This window comes from Mustela lutreola, chromosome 4 (genome assembly GCF_030435805.1).
Source record: "Mustela lutreola isolate mMusLut2 chromosome 4, mMusLut2.pri, whole genome shotgun sequence".
Taxonomy (NCBI): Eukaryota; Metazoa; Chordata; class Mammalia; order Carnivora; family Mustelidae; genus Mustela; species Mustela lutreola.
The window spans coordinates 189,274,586-189,294,912 of NC_081293.1; the positions used below are offsets into that span (position 1 = coordinate 189,274,586).

The 20,327-nt window shown below is 35.7% G+C and overlaps 1 protein-coding gene across 4 annotated transcripts in view; it reads right to left on the reverse strand.

The window, feature by feature from the left end:
* Positions 1-20,327, reverse strand: part of BRAF (B-Raf proto-oncogene, serine/threonine kinase) — a 179,146-nt gene that overhangs the window by 59,874 nt on the left and 98,945 nt on the right. For all 4 annotated transcript variants that reach the window (XM_059172042.1, XM_059172046.1, XM_059172044.1 and 1 more), the window contains 4 exons: positions 8,827-8,930; positions 7,846-7,948; positions 2,826-2,974; positions 1,764-1,883 (listed from right to left, as the gene is read on the reverse strand). In XM_059172042.1, coding sequence (XP_059028025.1) covers positions 1,764-1,883; positions 2,826-2,974; positions 7,846-7,948; positions 8,827-8,930 — 476 coding nt within the window. The remainder of the gene's footprint in view (positions 1-1,763; positions 1,884-2,825; positions 2,975-7,845; positions 7,949-8,826; positions 8,931-20,327) is intronic.

Below are 20,327 nucleotides of genomic sequence, written 5' to 3' on the forward strand. Positions count from 1 at the left end.
AATATGCAAATTTTAAAACACTGACTTTTCAAATACTCAAACATCCCATAGCATTTTTAAAAAGCAGAAATGGAGGTACAAACTGGCCAATGTATCACTTCAATATGTCTTGGTTACATCCATTATTGTATGTATTTCATGAGCACTATAGTTGTTATAAGTACTATTAACAAAATGCAAAGGAACAGCAGTATAGACAGGATTGGCTTCTATCTTTTCATAGGCACATACAGACACTTGTGACATAAAAGCATCAGGAAAACAAAAGTTAGAACACCTTTCTTATCATTTGCTCAAGACCAGAATGTACTTCAGTTTAGTTATAAATAAAATACTCGTGGCATAAGCAAATGGTTCTCAGTTTTAAGATAGCAACCTTTCAGTGGAAGGTAACTGTCTGGATCATTACCATTATAAACCTTCAGAAAGACCATGATAATTTCATTGTGGTGTTCTGTAACTCTGCTCACAGAACTGGGACCTGCCAGGAGTAAATGCCATAGCCAGAATATTAATTAAAAACCAAAACAAACAATAACAACACTTTGATCTAAGAAAGACCCAGGTACTATAAAGCTAACCATAGAGACAGTAGGAATAAAAGGACCCCAACAGACCAAGTAACTGTTACAACCTGACCAAAAAAAAAAAGGCTACATTTTCTAGTGTTCCAAAGTAGATAAAAACATCCAGTCTTTAATACAAATCTTTTGCTAATTTTTCTAGCCTATGAAACCTCTAGAAAGGTTGGCTTTGTAAAATTACAGGTCTCAGGATCGTCCACTTACTTTTTTCTGTCTTTAGACAGAAAAGATAGCATTACATTGTAAAGAGAGGAAGGAAGTAGGGTTCAAACTGACTATAAATATTCATGATCTTAACTAATTATCTCTGGAATATTATAGAACAAAATGGCATGTGGGGACATTTTTTTAAACATATGCTTCCAAATACAGCATAATTTATTCTGTTTCAAATCCAAAAGGTAAAGAGAATGCAGACCTATGTAAGAAATTCTCCAAAACACTAAGATCTGTTACTCATCATCATCTTTTTTCCCCCCTATGAAGCTTGAATATATGATATTTTATATCACCTTTAAAGTCAGTTTTACCTTTATCTTCCACAACTAATACTATTAATATTTTTCTTTACACATATCCATCCCTTCTCCCCATTCCCTTTGTTTATGCTATTTCTCCCCTACCAACCCACCATCATGCTTTTTATTCCCTGGATTCATTCAGATTCTAGAATTCTTCAAAGTTTAGTTCAAATCCCATTTTTTCATTAAATATTTTTGACTACTCTTGCTTTTCTCCTGTTTACAGGAAACATCATATTTATGTCCTCACATTGTTTAAAATATCATATCATCTGAGAAACTGTAGACTATAATTACATACAATTTTTAAATTGTTTGCCATTGTCTCACTGGTCAATGCTACTTTTCTAAACTGGAATCATATACTTCTATATTTAATATTATCTAATAAAGTGATGAGCATAAGGCAGGGACTCTAAATGATCTGTTACTTGATTTTTTTTCCAAGACTGGTCCTGAAACAGTCTAGGTCAGTTTTAACCACATGTATCTTAACAAATGCATGTACGAATTTGCCTGATGTGATAAAATAAGTTACCTGAAGAAAAATCCTTAATTTAACAATCCAAGTAGTTGGAAAGGTTTATAATTAACCAAAAGATCCAAAAGAAACCAGCTCAAAATGCACTGTCATTAAACAGCAGGAGTCAAGTCATACCCAGTAGAATCGGAGGGGGGAGCAGAAGGGGACGATCCAGACGTAAGGGCAGTCTCTGCTATGGAGGCCTCCTCCTGTGGTATTGGGTGGTGTTCAAAGAACTTGGAGACAAACAGCAAACTGTGAGGCAAAAACAAAAACAAAACAAAACAAACCTAACTTGTGCAAAACCCAGAAGCTTCATACACCAGAATACATTATAGAGTTAACAGAAATATTTGGGATCAAATTCTACTTTCAGAAATGACTGCTAAATTCAATTAGTTGTGTTTTTGCCTGAAGACTTATTTAAAAAAAAAATTACACTGTATTTTGAAAAGCAAGCTTATAATCTAAAACTAATTGCTCTATACAGCGAATTTCTATATATTAGAGAGGAAAAATCATGCTGTATGGTTAAGGAATTAGAAGAAAATATATCTACCCTCTCAGATTATATCATTATAACATACTTTATAGAGCTGAATTCTCTTTGCTCAAGTGATTGAGAAAACTAAAAAGACCTTAGCAGTAGTAGCAGCAACAACAACAAAAAAGATTACAATAGACTTAGTCTAGTCTTATTACAGAAACTCTGGCATAAAGCAAACAGAAATTTTAGAAAGAGATACACTGGGTACAAAGATTTTATATCTTACTTTTAAATAAACTGGGCAGGGGAAGTTGAAGGAGAGAGAAAGAGACAGAGAGAGAGAGAGAGAATACATATAATTTACAAAATAGTGATAGAACCAGAACCCTGATCTGTGACCCAAAAATATAATGGTTAACTTAATTGAAATCACACCCACTCTCCTCCCAAAAACCATCTAAAAATGATATCTATGGGCAAGGGATCTTTATTAATTTAAAAAGGGCATAAGACATAAATGAGATGTATAGCTTAATCAGAATTACAATTCAGGAGAGCAGTATTGGCTATACTACAGCATATTCTCCAGGCATCCTTTTTAAATTCCCCATAACTCTACTGGATAGAAAGTTCCCAGGCTCTAAGATACACTAGTTTCACATAAAGAAAAGTAAAATGTCAGTAGAAAAGAGACTTTTTTGATTACTTACTCAAGTTGGTCATAATTAACACACATCAGTGGAACCTCTGTACTACAACGCTGGTGAAATTTATAACCACATGTTTGACAGCGAAAACCCTGGAAAAGCAGCTTTCGACAAAAGTCACAAAATGCTAAGGTGAAAAAAGTTTTCCGTACCTGCAAAGTAAAAAACACCACAGAGAATTTCAAAAACTGCAAGAATCTTCTCAGAAATCAACTTATTTACTCTCTCGCTTGAAATAACAAATCTTTAATATGTTCAAATCATGAGAGTGCCTTACATAAGAAGATATTAAAATGAAAACCGGGGGAGGGGTCCAAGACAATAGATGTACTGTATGTATTTATCTCCCACCCAATATACTATTATAAAACTCAGAAGTCGAGAAGATGTAAAGTGAGTAAAAGACTGGAAACTATTTTCAAGCTTGACTCCATGAAAGTCAAAACAGGGTTGATAACTGGAAACTATTTTCAAGCTTGACTCCATAAAAATCAAAACAGAGATGATAAATAGAAGGAGGGATCAGGGATGAAAGGAAGTAAGGGCATACTGGTGCTGACAGAACAAGAAACAATGGTATCCTTCTATTACTTAAAGTTTCAAAGGTATCCCAATAGAGGAACCCGCCCAAAAAACCAACCAACCAACCAACCAACCAACCAAACACCACCACCAACAACAAATCACACTGCAGAAGGGGAAGAAGGAAGAAGAAATGTAATGCTACAAATGAACTAATTCCCTTTGGAGTCAGTAAATGGTGGCTGAAGTTGGTAAAGCCAGAAACTATGGCTGAAAGTAACTACTTAGTAATGGGAAGGTAATCACTCAAAGAGCTTTCAAAACAGAAACTAACAAGGCTATAGGACAGAAAAATCACCTAAAAGACACTAAGAACCACTTCTAATTAATTATTGGTTTGTTAGAGGATTAGAACACCTAAATTTGTGAACACTCCTCTCCAGGAAACTTAAAAGGTAACATGGAAGAACTCCATGTCAGAAGGCAAATGACTTACACAGAGGTCACATAAAAGAACTATGTTAGGGAGGCTCTACATGATAACTACTGAAGCCAGAAATTATTTTTAGCCTATCTGTTTTGGGTATAGAATAAGCAGAAAACATAAGAGAAATACCAAAATGTTAACAGTGGCTACTTCAGAGTGGTGAGAGCATGGGTGACTCTATTTTGTCCTTTGTCTTTGCGGTGTGTGTGTGTGTATGTGTGTGTGTATGTATGTATGTATGTATGTGTGTGTGTGTATATGTTTTTTTTTTTTTTAAGATTTATTTATTTGACAGAGACCAGTAGGCAGAGAGGCAGGCAGGAAGAGAGCGGGGAAGCAGGCTCCCTGCTGAGCAGAGAGCCCAATGCGGGGCTTGATCCCAGTACCCTGAGATCACAACCTGAGCTGAAGGCAGATGCTTAACCCACTGAGCCGCCCAAGTGCCCCCTGCTGTGCCCCTTCTTCTCAGATAGTTTTCATCACTAACAATATTAAGAAACACATTTTATATCATGACCCAGGACACCCCTATATTTAGACACTAGTATTTATCCTGACTATATATAATATACATGAGGATTTCCTATTATATCGGAATTTTTTTATGATTCATTAAGTTGATTTCAATACCCACAGTTTACCAAACTTTTTTCAATAAACATGCATTTAACAGGACAAAAAGTTTTCAAAAATAATGTCTCATCATGAAAATGACATCTTAGCACATCAGGCACTCTAGGCTTTTTGAGAACATTCAGGTAATTTTAAGAGTGGCTCTTGTTTGCTTTACCTTTGGGGCTATGTATCACTTTCTAGGGGATACAAAGGCAACGGCTTGTTTTTAGTTTTGTTATTGTTCTGTTTGTCTCTGGATATAAAAGAAATTAGAAAATCTTTAACATTTATGTTGGCTAATATTTGCCAAGCAAGTGTTTTTTGTATTTCTTGCAGAATTTCAGAAAATACACGTTTTGTATTTTTCTGTGCTTTTTGAAAATAAAGCACAGAAAAATACAAAACGTGTTCCCAGGAATCAGCACTTTACCGTCCTCTGAGCCTCTCCTATCCTCTCCATTTTTCACTCACCTAATAATCTGTTAAGTTTCACGAAGCTCTAATTTCTCTTTTCATTAATCTACTCGCTTGCAGTCTTTCTTCCAGCTACTGATTCTACTTGAAAACTATGTGTACCAGACTATTTGTATATGTGAAGAAGAAAACCAAATAGGGCAGGAGGGGCAGAGAAGAGCGGAAATGAGGAGAAGCAAATGCGGGAATGCATTTGAGTATAAATTGTGATATATAATTGGACCCGGGAATATACCGTTGTGAATAAAAATGATTACAGGAAGGTGTATCTTTTTGTTTTTCTACCTCTCCTGCTGCCTCCACCCTGGTAGTTCCCAGGGACTCCTGAAATGTAGGCAAATACCATAGGAACTGCTTTTAGAACGGACTTTTGGAAACTGGGAGGATAAGCAGCATTCCTTGAGTTGCCAGGAAATCCAGCACAGGGAAGCAAAGGAATTCTCTCTCTTAAGCAGAACACTTGCTTTTACTCTTGCCTCTACATGACACTGAGTGCAAATGTTCTAAAACGCAAATCCACATGTCTCCCTTGATCACAATCAATTTCCAATTATTTTAAAGGAAGTGTAAATCCTTAATGTGCCTTACAAGGACTGCTAGGAGCTGGATTCTTCTTACTCTACCCATAACTACTGCTACACTGTAAACAGCCCCTCTCCAACTTGACACCATTCCCACTGAACTTCTTTCAAGACTAAGAAGTCCGGGTGCCTGGGTGGCTCAGTGGGTTAAGCCAATGCCTTCAGCTCAGGTCATGATCTCAGGATCCTAGGATCGAGTCCCGTATCGGGCTCTCTGCTCAGCAGGGAGCCTGCTTCCCGCACCCCCCCCCCCCACCGCCTGCCTCTCGATCTACTTGTGATCTCTGTCAAATAAATAAATAAAATCTTAAAAAAAAAAAAAAAAAAGACTGAGAAGTCCCATGCTTTCTCCCTGTTTTCCTCTGGTGAGAGTGCTCTTCCCTCCCCTCCATCTGCTATTCCCTAATCTCTCAGGCCTTAGCTTAGAGAGTTCTTCCTTTGGGAAACCTTCTTTACTCCCTAAAGGCTAGGTTAGGAGCCTACTCTGTGCATCTACTATACTTTATACATACACAGTAATTAAGAGTGTTCATGAAATGTTCTTTTCAAAACATCTGTCTGTCTACTCAAAGGCAGGGATATTGTTTGTTCTTATTCATTGTCAGAGTCCCAGATCAGACACCGTGTTGGCAAATGGAAAATTCTTAATAAATATTTAGTGGCAGGGCTTCAATTGTATTGTGAGGATTACCATACTCTGGAACTAGGCTGCAGCTTGTTTTCATTATCCTCTTGCAGCAAGGATCTTCCTGAGGCACCACTTTAACACCATTTTATGGTTAACAACTTAGGTCTCTTACCTCTCAACTAATTTCTAGCCAAGAAAAATAATTAGGAAAAGGAGTAGTAATCGTCATGAAATGTAACCTCTGTTGTTTTTGGATTCCTAAAAACTTAAAATTATCTTCAGATTTATCCACTTGAAATTCTACAAATTAAAAAACATCAATAGTAATGAACTTCCTAGGTCATCATTACAAAACTATTCGCTACATAGTAAATCTGACTGCCAACACTCATTGAAAAGATGCCTTATTGAAGCACAAATTATTCATCATTATTCACCACTAATGGAGCCCTGAAAACACAAATCCCCAAGGAAATCAGCTCATTACTCGTCTGCTTTAGGAGTCCAGCTATACTGATCACCAAAGCACATGGGAAAGCACTTGATGTTGAAAGGGAAGCAATAACTAGCTATCTATCCATCTAGAAAGAATAAACTATGGTCAAAATTCCAATAGGAAGTAAGAAAAGCATTCCTGCCTTATAGATCATTCTACTCCTGGCTTCTGCCTTACCCTTTCAGAGGGCAGGTTCTCAAGCTCTGGGCATTATATCCTCATCTCTCAGGTGGAGATGCCCCACATCCCAGGTATCATGCTGGTGACACTTAGCTTAGGCTAGATTCCTGCAAATGCAAAAACCAGATGAAGGGGAGGTCCTCAAGGACAGCTAGTCCATTTCCATTAACTCACCCTTCAGAAACATTTACACAAGTGTATCAAGATGTATGCAAAAAGATTCTGTTTAGCCCTGTACAAAACAGATTTAAAAAAAACTTAAATGTCTATTAATAGAGGATGGTTAAATATAAATATACTGAATTCATATTCTTATGGACTATTATGCAATCACTATAAACATAAAGCCAAGTATACTGATGTGGGAAGACATCCATGATGGACTGTTATATCTTTTTTTTTTTTTTGGTTAAGGTGAAGACTATCACACAGAACAGGACTCCATTTTTAGTTTTAGGAAAGAAATGGAAATGAAGAGAAGGGAGAGAAAAAGAGAATGGAGAGAACTTTGGGCACTCAAAGTATAAGCACATGTTTGTACAAGCAGAAAGTTTGGAAGACTACACAATAATTAACAAGTGTTTACCCTATTAGGTATTTTCCTTTTCTCATCTGATATACTTTTGTACCATTCAGATTTTCTTTTCAGCTCTTTTTATTGAAAGACATCTATTACTTTTTCAAATTAAAAAGAAAATAAAACTCTTTAGTTTAAATACAAATTTTTTTTAAAGATTTTATTTATTTATTTGACAGATGGAGATCACAAGCAGGCAGAGAGGCAGGTAGAGAGAGATGGAGAAGCAGGTTCTCTGTTGAGGACCCTGGGATCATGACCTGAGTGGAAAGCAGAGGCTCTAACCCACTGAGCCACCCAGGTGCCCCTAAATACAAACTTTTTAAAGAACAGAACTGATTTTCAACTTAGGTAAAATATCAGTCTCAAAATTATGCATCCATATTTCATATTCCCTAAATAAAAATTCATATGCAAGAACTTGAATGCTTTTGACATTTGGAAAAAACGTAAAAGTACATACAAAGTTGTGTGTGGTAAGCGGGACATTTTCCAACACTTCTACATGTAGTTCCTCTCCAGTGAGCCAGGAAATATCAGTGTCCCAGCCAATCGGTTTCTTCTCTCTGAAAAGTGTAGACACAGCTTTTCTTGGTTATCATATCTAAAAATCTTCATATACCTCATGCTGAAGACATGAAAATTGGTTATTGAGGGGCTAGTAATGGTGAGGGAGATTTGGCTCCCTGGTCTTCCATCGTTAGAAATTTAAATGGCAATAAATTAATTTTTAAGTTTACCCCAAATAAATGTATCACTCTTGGACAAACAGCAGGGTAAAGAGATGTACTCTTTTCTTCAAGCCAGCTCCAGAAAAGACCTACAACAGCAGAAAATTGATTGTTCCTAGGGTCCCCTCCTCAAAAAAATAAAATAAAATAAAATTTTAAAAATCAGAGGTACGGATTTATCTATCCATTAAAAAAAAAAAAAAAAAAAAAAAAAAAAGAGCGCTCAAGGGACAACATGCCCCAAAAGGAGATATATATATATATATATATATATATATATATATATTTTTTTTTTTAGCTAGGATTCATTTGTAGGGGTGCTGGGATCTTGGCACAATTTTAGATACTTTTCTGAAAGAAAAATAGTTTAATATAAAATGTTAATTTTGATAAGCCTTTTGTGAAACTATGAGTGTATATTAAAAACAGGGGAATGGGGAAGAGTCCATTATTCAAATAAGCCACACTGAATCTCACACTCCAAATAAAGTCATTTGATCAGAGGAACAAATACTACCATCACACAAAATATCTAAAGTTAACTCCTCAAAAGGCCTGCAAGTTTTCTTTAGGCTAACTTAGTATTTTTTTTCCAAAGTTAAATTTCAATACCCTAGGTTTGGGTAAAGCTGCTACAGAAAACCCGGAAGTTTAATGTGTGAGGTTTTCTTTTTCCTTTTTAAAGAAAATTTCACATCACATACAAACCATACCCATCCTGAATTCTGTAAACAGCACAGCACTCTGGGATTAGACCTCTCATCATCAGAGCTTTCTTTAGACTGTCTCGGACTGTAACTCCACATCTTGCAGGTACCTATGGTATCATAAATATATGGTATAAGGTAAAGGCAATAAAACATACATTTATTCGCATCATTTTAAAAAGCTCAATACTTCACCTTTATAATATCTTTAAAATATCACATGGACTAGTATGTCAGATACAACATCATTTGTAATGCTAACTTGTCATTAAAAGAAAATTATGACTCAAGTATCTACTTTCACCAACTTAAAGCAAAATTGACTTTGCTTTTTATTAAAATTATGAAGTATTTTAACAGATAAAAAGCGAACAGAAAATATAACAGATTCCTATGGACCCATCACTGAGAAAAAACATGTCAACATTTAAAGCAAAAGCAATTAAAATAGTAATTTGAATATAGTTGACACACATTATATCAGTTTTAGGTGTACGGCACAGTGATTCAACTTCTCTATCCATTATGCTATACACCCAACTGTAACTACTATCCATCACCATACAACACTATAATATCACTGACTATATTCCCTAAACCTTTCATCCCCTTGACTTATTAATTGCGTGACTGGAAGCCTGGAATTCCTACTTCCCTTTATCCATTTTGCCTATCCCTCTATTCTCCTGTCCTCTAGCAGCCATCACTTTGTTCTCTGATTCTGCTTTTTGTTTGTATTTCTATTTTCATTATTATTATTTTTCAGGACCCTCCATACTGTTTCTCAGTGGCTGTGCCAAATTAAATTTTCATCAACAGCATATGAGAGTTTTTTTCCCTCTACATTCTACATCCTAACACTTCTTTTGATTTTAGTGATTCTTACAGGTGTAAGGTGTTATCTCATTGGTTTTTTTTTTTTTTTTTAAGATTTTATTTTTAAGTAATCTCTACGCCCAACACGGGCTCAAAATGATAACCACAAGATCAAGAGTTGCATATTCTACTACTGAACCCCTCATTGTGGTTTTGATTTGCATTTCTCTGATGATTAGGGATGGTGAGCATCTTTTCCTGTGTCTGTTGGCCATCTGTAGGTCTTCCTTGGAAAAATATTCAGGTCCTCGCTTATTTTTTAATCAGGTTATTTGGAATTTTTGGTGTTGAGTTGTATGTTCTTTACATATTTTGAATTATTAACCCCTTATCAGATGTATCATTCTCAAATATCTTCTCTCATTCAGTAGGTCACCTTGTTCTTTTGTTGGTGGTTTCCTTCGCTAGGCAAAAAAGATTTTTATTTTGGTATAGTCTCAATAATTTATTTTTGCTTTTATTTCCCTTGCTTAAGGAGACATACCTAGAAAAATGTTGCTAAGGCTGATATCAAAGAGATTACTGCCTATTTTTTTCTGGGAGTTTTATGGTTTCAGGTCTTACATTAGGTCTCTAATCCACTTTGAGTTTATTTTTATATATGGTATAAATAGTCCAGTTTTTCCAACACCATTTATTAAAGAGATTGTCTTTTCCCCATGGTTTACTCTTGCATTCTTTGTCATAGGTTAATCGACCATACAGTCGTGGGTTTATTTCTGGGCCCTCTATTCTGCTCCATTGATCTATATGTCTATTTTTGTGCCAGTACCACATACTTGGTATGATTAATACAGCTTTGTAGTATATCTTGAATTTTAGAATTGTGGTATGTCCAGCTTTGCTGTTTTCTCAAGATTCCTTTAGTTATTTGGGGATCATCTGTGGTTCCATACAAATTTTAGGATTATTTGTTCTAGTTCTGTGAAAAATGTTGGTGTTTTGATAGGAATTACATTAAATCTATAAATTGGTTTGGGTAGTATGGACATCTTAGCAAAATTAATCTTTCCAATCTATAAGCATGGAATATCTTTCCATGTCACCTCTAATTTCTTTCATTAATGTTTATAGTTTTCAAAGTATGGGTCTTTTACCTCTTTGGTTAAGTTTATTCCTAGGTATTTTATTCTTTTTGGTGTAACTATAAATGGAACTGTTTTCTTAATTTCCCTTTCTGCCCCTTCATTACCAGCACATGGAAATGCTACTGACTTCTGGGTATTAATTTTGTATCCTGCAACTTTACTGAATTTATTTATTACCTCTGGTAGCTTTTTTTGGTTTTGTTTTTTGGTGGGTCTTTACAGTTTTCTATGTACAGTATCATGTCATCTGCAAATAGACAGGTGAACTTCTTCCTTACCAATATGGATGCCCCATTTCTTTTTCTGGTCTGACTGCTGTGGATAGGATAGAACTTCTAGTACTATGTTGAATAAAAGTGGTGAGAATGGACATCATTGATTTGTTCCTGATCTTAGGGTGAAAGCTCTCTTTTTCACCATTGACAATGATGTTAGCTCTGAGTTTTTCAGTATCTTTCCTCAAACCAACTTTTTTGAGTTTTTATCCCAAACAAATGTTGAATTTTGTCAAATGCTTTTTCTTCATCTATTCAGATAATCATATGATTTTTATCCTTCATTTTGTTGATGTAGTGTATCATGTTGATTGTCTGTGAATAATGAGGTACCCTTGCATCCCTGGAATAAATCCCACTTAATCATGGTGACTGATCCTTCCAATGTATTGTTTAATATGTTTTGCTCATATATTGTTGACGATTTAAAGCAAAATCAATGTAATCCTTCAATCACACTAACGATCCTTAAAAGATGTCTTGCTATTCCTAAACATGGCAGGAATAAAATACTTACCTTAGTATGTATAATTGGTATTTGTTGTTTACTTGCCTAACGTCCCTGTGCTTTCTGGGAGCCTGCCCTTCACTAAAAATCCACATAACACCAGTAAGCATATTAATCAAGGGTCACTGCTTTTCTGGCTACACGAGACATAAGCTGGTAAATCAGTCAAAAGCAACTGATCCTTGTCAAAAGCAACTGATCCAGGCCTAGATATATGACCCAAACAGAGTTGGTCCCTAAACTGACTAATGCATATTGGCTGAGAAAGTTTCTGTTTTGACTATAGTTACAGTGTGCCAACAGGAGAGAAACCTGGAGCTGTCCGTGGCCATTCTCCCTCCTACACTGAGAAAATCTAGTTACAGAATGAAGCTAACGAAGGGGGAAGCAGAAGTAACACCAGGAGTGTGAAGTGAAAAGGCACTGGAAAGAGATAGAAATTATTTTTCTGTATATTTGAAATTCCTCTATCCTGGTCTTTTCCACACATGCCCCATCCTTCCAGATGAATTTGAGTAATTTACAACTGAAAAAGACTGACAAATACAGTATGCACTCAAATGAGGCAGTGGGAATTCAGGTTGGTCAGTTTTTAAGGGGGAAAGAGAGTGGAGAGAGAGGTGATGTGTTAGTTACTAACAAGAAAATTCAAGGTTCCACTCTTAAATCACTAAAGTACTTAGCGAACCATAAGTTGCCAAAGAAATTGAAAATCTTTGGGCTACAGGGGAAAAAACAGTGTAAAGGTAAATATAAGATGACCTAAACAGTACATTGAAGAAGGAACAATTCAGAATCCACATTAGGACCTATGATTAGAAAAAAGAGGAGACAGATTTTAGCTTAATATAACAACCATTCAAACCATCCAGCAAGAGAAATATTAGAGAAGACATGAGGGAACAGTCTCATCACTGGAAGTCTCATCACTCAAGAGCCTGGACTGATACAGTTGATTCTCTTTATTTGTGGATTCCATATATGCAAATTTGTCTCCTTTTTTTGTATTCCCAAAATCAATATGTGCGGTGCTTATATAGACACACACAAAGCAGTGAAAAATCTAAGTTGCCCAATGCACACCTTCCCATCTGAGGATGAACAGGTGATACCCTGCCTGCCTGTTCTCACTGTCAGACTGCAAACAAGTGCCCCAGGAGGCTTTTAAGCTAATGGACTCTAGCCAGCTGTGAAGAAATAAATAACCTAGGGGCCAATACACAAAAGCCATTTTGGCTCATTTATATAATAGTTAACCTTCACTTCCCTTAGAAGCAACGGTCTAATATTCTTTAATTCAGTGTTTCTGGTGAATTTATAGACCATAACTACTACAAATATTAAAAACTGGCTGTACTTTCCAGAAATAATGAACAGAGAGAAAGTTCACTTTTACCCTCTGCTACTCATATTCTGTATACTTGATGCAAAAACTTGTTTATTAGCAACCCTATCTCTAGTTTTAAGCTCTATCCCATGTCACCGGAGGAATCTTTCTAAAGAAGGTATTCTTAACTTGTGTGTGTGTCAAAGACTTCTGAGAATTTGGAGCACCTGGGTGGCTCAGTCGGTTAAGCTTCTGAGTCTTGACTTTGGCTCAGGTCATGACCTCAGGGTCTCATGATCTCTGATCTCATGATCTCTGCTGGGCACAGAGCCTGCTTCAAATTCTCTCTCTCCCTCTGCCCCTCCCCTGTCTCTTTAAAAAAAAAAAAAAAAAAAAAAAAGACTTCTGAGAACCTGAAGAAAGTCTTAGATGCTCTCTCTGAAACGTAGAATTTCAGGAGGTTCACCAAACCTGAAGCTCATGTGACAACTGTTGATAGACTCAATGAACTGAGATTTAGAACTCCATTCTAAAATATAATTTATTGGGCGCCTGGGTGGCTCAGTGGGTTAAGCCGCTGCCTTCGGCTCAGGTCATGATCTCAGGGTCCTGGGATCGAGTCCCACATCGGGCTCTCTGCTCGGCAGGGAGCCTGCTTCCTTCTCTCTCTCTCTGCCTGCCTCTCAGTGTACTTGTAATTTCTCTCTGTCAAATAAATAAATAAAATCTTTAAAAAAAAAAAAATAATAAAAAAATAAAAAAAAAAAATAAAATAAAATATAATTTATTTTTCAGTAGTCTGCTCAAATTTTTCATTATTTATAGGGCAAAATTCAAATACTCCTCAAAATTTTCCAATTCCTTATAGGGAAAATTTAAAATTCTCTAACATGGCATATAAGGTCATGAGTGAACCGTGGCTATTTACTACACCTCTCAGTTCCCTTGGTAATTTCCCTCATGCACTCCTGTCACATATCTTCTAATATAGGTATGCTTAATCCCAAAGTGTATGTATATTTCATCAGCAGACAAAAATACCTTCTACTCTCATTAATAATGGAAAGTCATCAGTCAGTCCTTCATTCCACTACTGGAGGCTGGTTTTTTAAAACTCTTTGCTCCTTCATTGATAGTGCCAGTTCAACAGACTGACAGACCAATATAAACTCTAATATATGAAGGAAATTATATATATTATATACCCCTGAAAAAGGGTAAAAATGTCCATCTTGCAACAGTTGAACTAGTTTAGGAAAAAGGTTCATCTGTACTTCTGTATATACCATCTGTAGTATACTGTATACTAGGGTAAACTAAATGAATCAGACTTAAATGTTGAAAAAAGGAAGGAAGGAACAAACCAAAAAGTACTAGAAGAAAACATGGCAAAATCCTTTATAATCTCAAGTTAAGAAGGACTTTATAATTATGATGCAAAATCTGCCATAAAAGAAAAAATGTTAAGGTCAACCACATAAAACTCAGAGCTTTTTATAAGGCAAAACAAACTATAAGCAGTCTAAAGACAAATATAAACCATTAAGAAATAGATTTGTGACCTAAAAGCCAAAGTCATAAGGCAAAGGCAAACTGGTAAAAACTATCTGCACTCACTTAACATTAAAGTAATCCTCCTAATATGCGAAGAGCTGAAAATTTGAGATTTAGACTAAAAACCAATTAAAAAAATGGGCAAAGTATATGAAACACAGTTCACACAAAACAGAAGAAGAAATGGTGTTCAAACATGAAAAGATGGTCATGCTACTCACGAGGAGCAAAGCAAACTCAAACTTGTCAAAATATTTTTCACTTATCAGAGTGGTTAAAGTCCAAAAGCTTGAACATGTTCTGTTGATTAGGCTATGGTAAATATGCATCTCACACACTGCCAGTGGCAGCGCAAAATTAAGCAAGACCTACAAAGCGAAATTTCAAAGTATCTATCAGAAATACACACATAAATTTCCTTTTGATCCACGCAAGCATACTTTTGATATAACTACAGTATTCTGGGAAACTAGAGTATATCTATACATTGAAATCTATAGCTACAAAAAGAGTATTTAGAAGTTCTCTATATATGAAAATGGAACATTTCCAGGGTGGTCTATATAAACATTAAGATACAGAATGATATATATGGTATGATGGCTTGTGTACACAAAGAGAAGTGGGGAAATGAGAAAAAAAAATATTTTTGTATTTGCCTGTAACTACATTAAAAAAAAAAAAAAAGACCCAGAAAATATACATACACACCCCAAAGAAAAATAGTGACCTAAAAAGTTCATGGGAACCTAGATGTATAGAATATAGAAACAGAGCTGAAACAAAATTTCTTTATTTAAATACCACATGAAAGAATTACCTGATTGAAAAAGGAAAAGGGGAGGAGAGGTTTGTCTCATATTTAAAGGCTGAAAAGATACTTTCAGAAGAACCAGGTTTATGTACCTTCTCCAGATTCTAAAATTAAATGTCCTTGATTAGGCTATCAAAGCAGGAACAATTTTTCTCTATCGACTTTTTAAAAATAAGCACCCTATCTTAATAAAAAGCTAGAGTCAATGAAATTGCCTAAGTATTTTTGCAAAGAATAATTTAGACCAAAACAAAATACATTAGTCTAAACTTTCACATCAGTTTTTAAAGTGAATATAAACTATCTTTTATCAATGGGTTCATGGGACTCACTACACTACTCTACTTTGTATATGCTTAAAATTTTCCATAATAAAAGGTTTTCTTGGGGCTCCTGGGTGGTTCAGTGGGTTAAGGCCTCTGCCTTCAGCTCAGCTCATGATCCCAGGGTCATGGCTTCGAGCTCCGCATCAGGCTCCCTGCCTGAGCAGGGAGCCTGCTTCCCCCTCTCTCTCTGCCTGCCTCTCTGTCTACTTGTGATCTCTGTCGGTCAAATACACTTGATCTTAGCCAAAAGGCCGAGAAGCGATCTGTCGGTCAAATAGATAAATAAAAAAGATCTTAAAAAAAAAAAAAAAAAGATTTCTGTAAAGTTTAAAAAAAACAAAAGGTTGTCTTAAAACTTAAAGACCTTTTAAAGGAGTGGCCATCAAAATTCAGGAGGCCACCAATATTATTACATATTATTTCAGCTAGTATATTAATTTGGTAGTTTAAATTCTTTGTAATGCAGACTTTACTATATTCTTTAAGTAAACTTCATGATACCTTGAGACCTCCTTGTATAAACTGGCACACATTTGTGTGTATGTGTGTGTAGTGTAATGTATAACAAACACTCCTACTTGTGTATTGGAGGTGACTAAACACAGATTTGAATATACTGTCCTTTATACTTTTCCATATAAATATATTTTCTAAATACAAAATTTTTAAAAACCTTATGAATATTCTTTTCTAAATGCTAAATTGGTGACATGGTCACCAAATTTTAATCATGTTTTTTTGTTTAGTACTGGTTTATAGCCATAAAAGAAAACTTCTAGTAGCTAGCTACTATCACATTCCTAGTATTATAATCCTTTCATTTAGTCTACCTTACTTTTACTTCCCAATCTCAGACTTACTTGCCTTCTATAGTTCCCTTTTCAGACCCGAAATGCATTCCATTTTATTCCTATAATCTCTACTTTTCTTTCTCCTTCTTATATATCTAATCTTAGAACGTGCACCTTTTGCTATCTCTAGGAAGAAATAATCCTGGTTATTCTCTTTTTTATCTAATTTCTATTATTAGAGGATTGCTCATCAACTCTGATAATTATTCTTATCTCAAATCTATGGTATTTTATTTTGTCTCTGCATGCCATGTACAACTATTTATAAAAAGAAATTCTTTCTCCAAAAAAGATATATGAAAGCCAATAAGCACATGAAAAGATGCTTGATATCATTAGCCATCAGGGAAATGCAAATCAAAACCACAATGAGACATCACTTCACACACACTAGAACAGCTATAATCAAAAAGACAGTAAATGTGCTGGTGAGGAGATGGGAGAAACCAAAAATCTCACTCAGTAATGGTGAGAAAGTAAAATGCTACAGCTGTTTTGGAATATATTCTGGCTGTTCCCCAAAAGATTATTATACCCAACAAAAATGAAACACATACCCACCAAAATGAAAACATATGTTCACACAAAAACTTGTACATGCATGTTCACAGCAGCATTATTCACAATAGCCAAAAAGTGGAAACAACACTCAGAATGGGTAAATAAAATGGGGTATATACAAACAATAGGATATCATTCAGCCACAAAAGGGCACGAAGGACTGAATCATACTACAACATGGATGAACACTGGAAACATGCTAAGTAAAAGAAGCCAGTCACAAAAGAGCACACATTCCATGAGTCCATTTACATGGAATGTCCAGAATAGAAAAATCTATAGAGATAAAATGAAGTAAGTTGTTGCCTAGGCCTGGGAAGACTGGGGAGAAATGGTAAGTGACTACTAACGCATATAGGGTTTCTGTTTTGGAGTCCTGAAAAAGCTCTTCAATTGACTATGGTGACAATTGTGTGACTCTGTGAATAGACTAAAAATTACTGGATTGCACCCTTTGAGTAAGTGAATTGTATAATATGTGACTGAAGTCTTAATCTATAAAAAAATTCTTTAAAAGTTGTGAATTCTAAAAGGCATGCTTAGGACAAGCCGTGTTTCAGGGTAATTGGGTGCGTCTAATACTTTGTTAACCTTTTGTTGTTGTATGATTTATGTATTGAAAAGTTTATATTGGGGTGCCTGGGTGGCTCAGTCACTGGGTGTCTGCCTTCGGCTCAGGTCATGATCCCAGGGTCCTGTGCTCGAGCCCTACCATCGGGCTCCCTGCTCAGCGGGAAGCCTGCTTCTCCCTCTCTCCCTCCCCCTGTTTATGTTTCCCCTCTCTTGCTGTGTCTCTCTCTGCCAAATAAATAAATAAATAAAATCTTTAAAAAAGAAAAGAAAAGTTTATATAAATGAGGGTATCCCAGGCTTAAAATATTTTAAATTTTATTAGATCAATAATAATATATTCTAAATTTTAATATTCAGTGTTAGCCAGAGTCTCATGGTAAAAGTAAGTCTCATATATTATTAAGAATGTATGCTAGTGCATACATTATCCAATAATTATTTCTAGGTATCTAGCATAAAAATATTCCAACAGTGTTTAAGGACACAGGTATTTAAGTGTATAATACAGTATTACTTAACTATCCATCATGAAAAATGGCTAAGTTATATATAATTACTCTAAACAATAATTTTAAACATAAGAAACAGCTCTGTGAAAAAAAAAATTTAAGTATAAGGTAAAAGGTCAGTCTTTTTCTCCTGCCAGACCGGGACCTTCCTCATCCTTAACACTTTTTTCTCTCTTTGAAGTCTATTTCATATAATACTTAGATAGCACTACCAATTTTCTTTTGGTTACTAACAGCTCTTCATTTTTTTTTTTAAGTTTTATTTATTTAAGTAATCTCTACATCCAATGTGGGCCTTGAACTCATGACCCTGGCAGCAAGAATCACATGTTCTTCCAACTAAGCCAGTTAGGTGCCCCGCTTCATTTTTTTTTTTTTACAAAACAGATCTGAGGTTTAACTGACCTACAATCAACTACATTAAGTATATTGTTTGATACATTCTGACATTATGAATATACCCACATAATCATCACCACTTCAAGATAATGTACCCCAATACACCTTCTCAACGTTTTCTTGCACTCCTATGTAATTCCTCCCTCTTGCCCCACGCCCAGGTCCAGACAAATACTGATCTAACACTGTCACTATAGAACAGTTTGCTTTTTCTAGAATTTTATGTAAGTGTAAAATGCATATTCATTTTTGTCTGGCTACTTTTACTTAGCATGGTTATTGTTAGATTTATCTATGTTGTTGTGTCTACCGGCAGTGTATTCCTGTGTACCACATGGTACTCCGTTTTATGGATATACCACAACTTGCTTAACCATCTGTTGATGAATATTTGGGGCTAAGAACAACTCTGTACAAATCTTTGTATGGACATATGCTTTATTTTCTCTTGGGTAAATACCTAGAAGTAGAATGGCTGGATCATATACTAGGTGTATGCTTAACTTTTTACAAAATTGCCAAACTCATTTTTTTTTAATTGTGCTGAAATACATATAACTTAAAATTTAATACCTTACCTATTTTTTAAGTATACAGTTAGTTATGGGAAGCACTTTCGCACTGTTGTGTAACCAAAAGCCATGACTCATTTCATTTTGAAAAATTCCAACTCTATAACCATGAAAGAACAACTCCCCACCTCCCCTCCCCTCCCCCCTTGCAACCACAATCCTATTTTCTCTTTCTATGAATTTGGCTACAAATTTGACTATGAATTTGACTAGGTAAGTGCAAATAAGTGCAATACTACAGTAGTTGTCTTTTTGTGACTGACTCATGATTCATCAATGCTATACAACGTGCCAGAATTTCCTTCTTTTTAGGGTTCAATAATATTCCATTGTATGCATATATCATATTTTGTTTATTCATGCATCTGTTGATTGACACTTGGGTTGATTACACATTTTTGGTTATTATGAATAATGTTGCTGTAAATATGGGTGTATAAATAATCTCTTTAAAACCCTTTCAACTGGGCGCTGGGTGGCTCAGTGGGTTAAGCCTCTGCCTTAGGCTCAGTTCATGATCTCATGGTCCTGGGATAGAGTCCCGCATGGGGCTCTCTGTTCAGCAGGGAGCCTGCTTCGCTCGAGTGCGTGTGCGCACACACGCACCATCTCTCTCTCTCTGCCTGCCTCTCTGCCTACTTGTGATCTCTGTCAAATAAATAAATAAAATCTTAAAAAAAGAAAGCAAACCCTTCCAACTCCTTTGGGTATATATTCAGAAGCAGAACTGCAGGATAATATGGTAATTCTATTCTTAGTTTTCTGAGGAACCATCACACTGTTTTCCATAGTGGTCAAACTACTTTACATTCCCACTAGCAATGCACAAGGGTTCCAATTTCTCTACATTGTTGCCAATGTGCTATTCACTCTTTCCTCTTTCCTCTTTGTAGACTGTCTTTGGAGAAATGTCTATTCAAGTCCTCTCTCTTTTTCTTAATTGAGTTGTTGAGGGGTGTGTGTGTGTGTGTGTGTGTGTGTGTGTGTTTGAGTTGTAGGAGTTTTTAAAAATACGTTCTGAATATTAACCCTTCATCATAGATACGATTCACACAGATTTCCTCCCTTCTATAAGCTGTCTTTTCACTAAGATGATTGTGTTCTTTTTCTTTTCTTTTTAAAATTTATGTCAGAGAGAAAGAGACCACAACCAGGGGAAGCGGCAGACAGAGCAGGCAGAGGGAGAAGCAGGCTCCCCACTGAGCAAGGAGCCCAATGCAGGACTTGATCACAGGACCCTGAGATCGTGACCTGAGCTTAAGGCAGATGCTTAA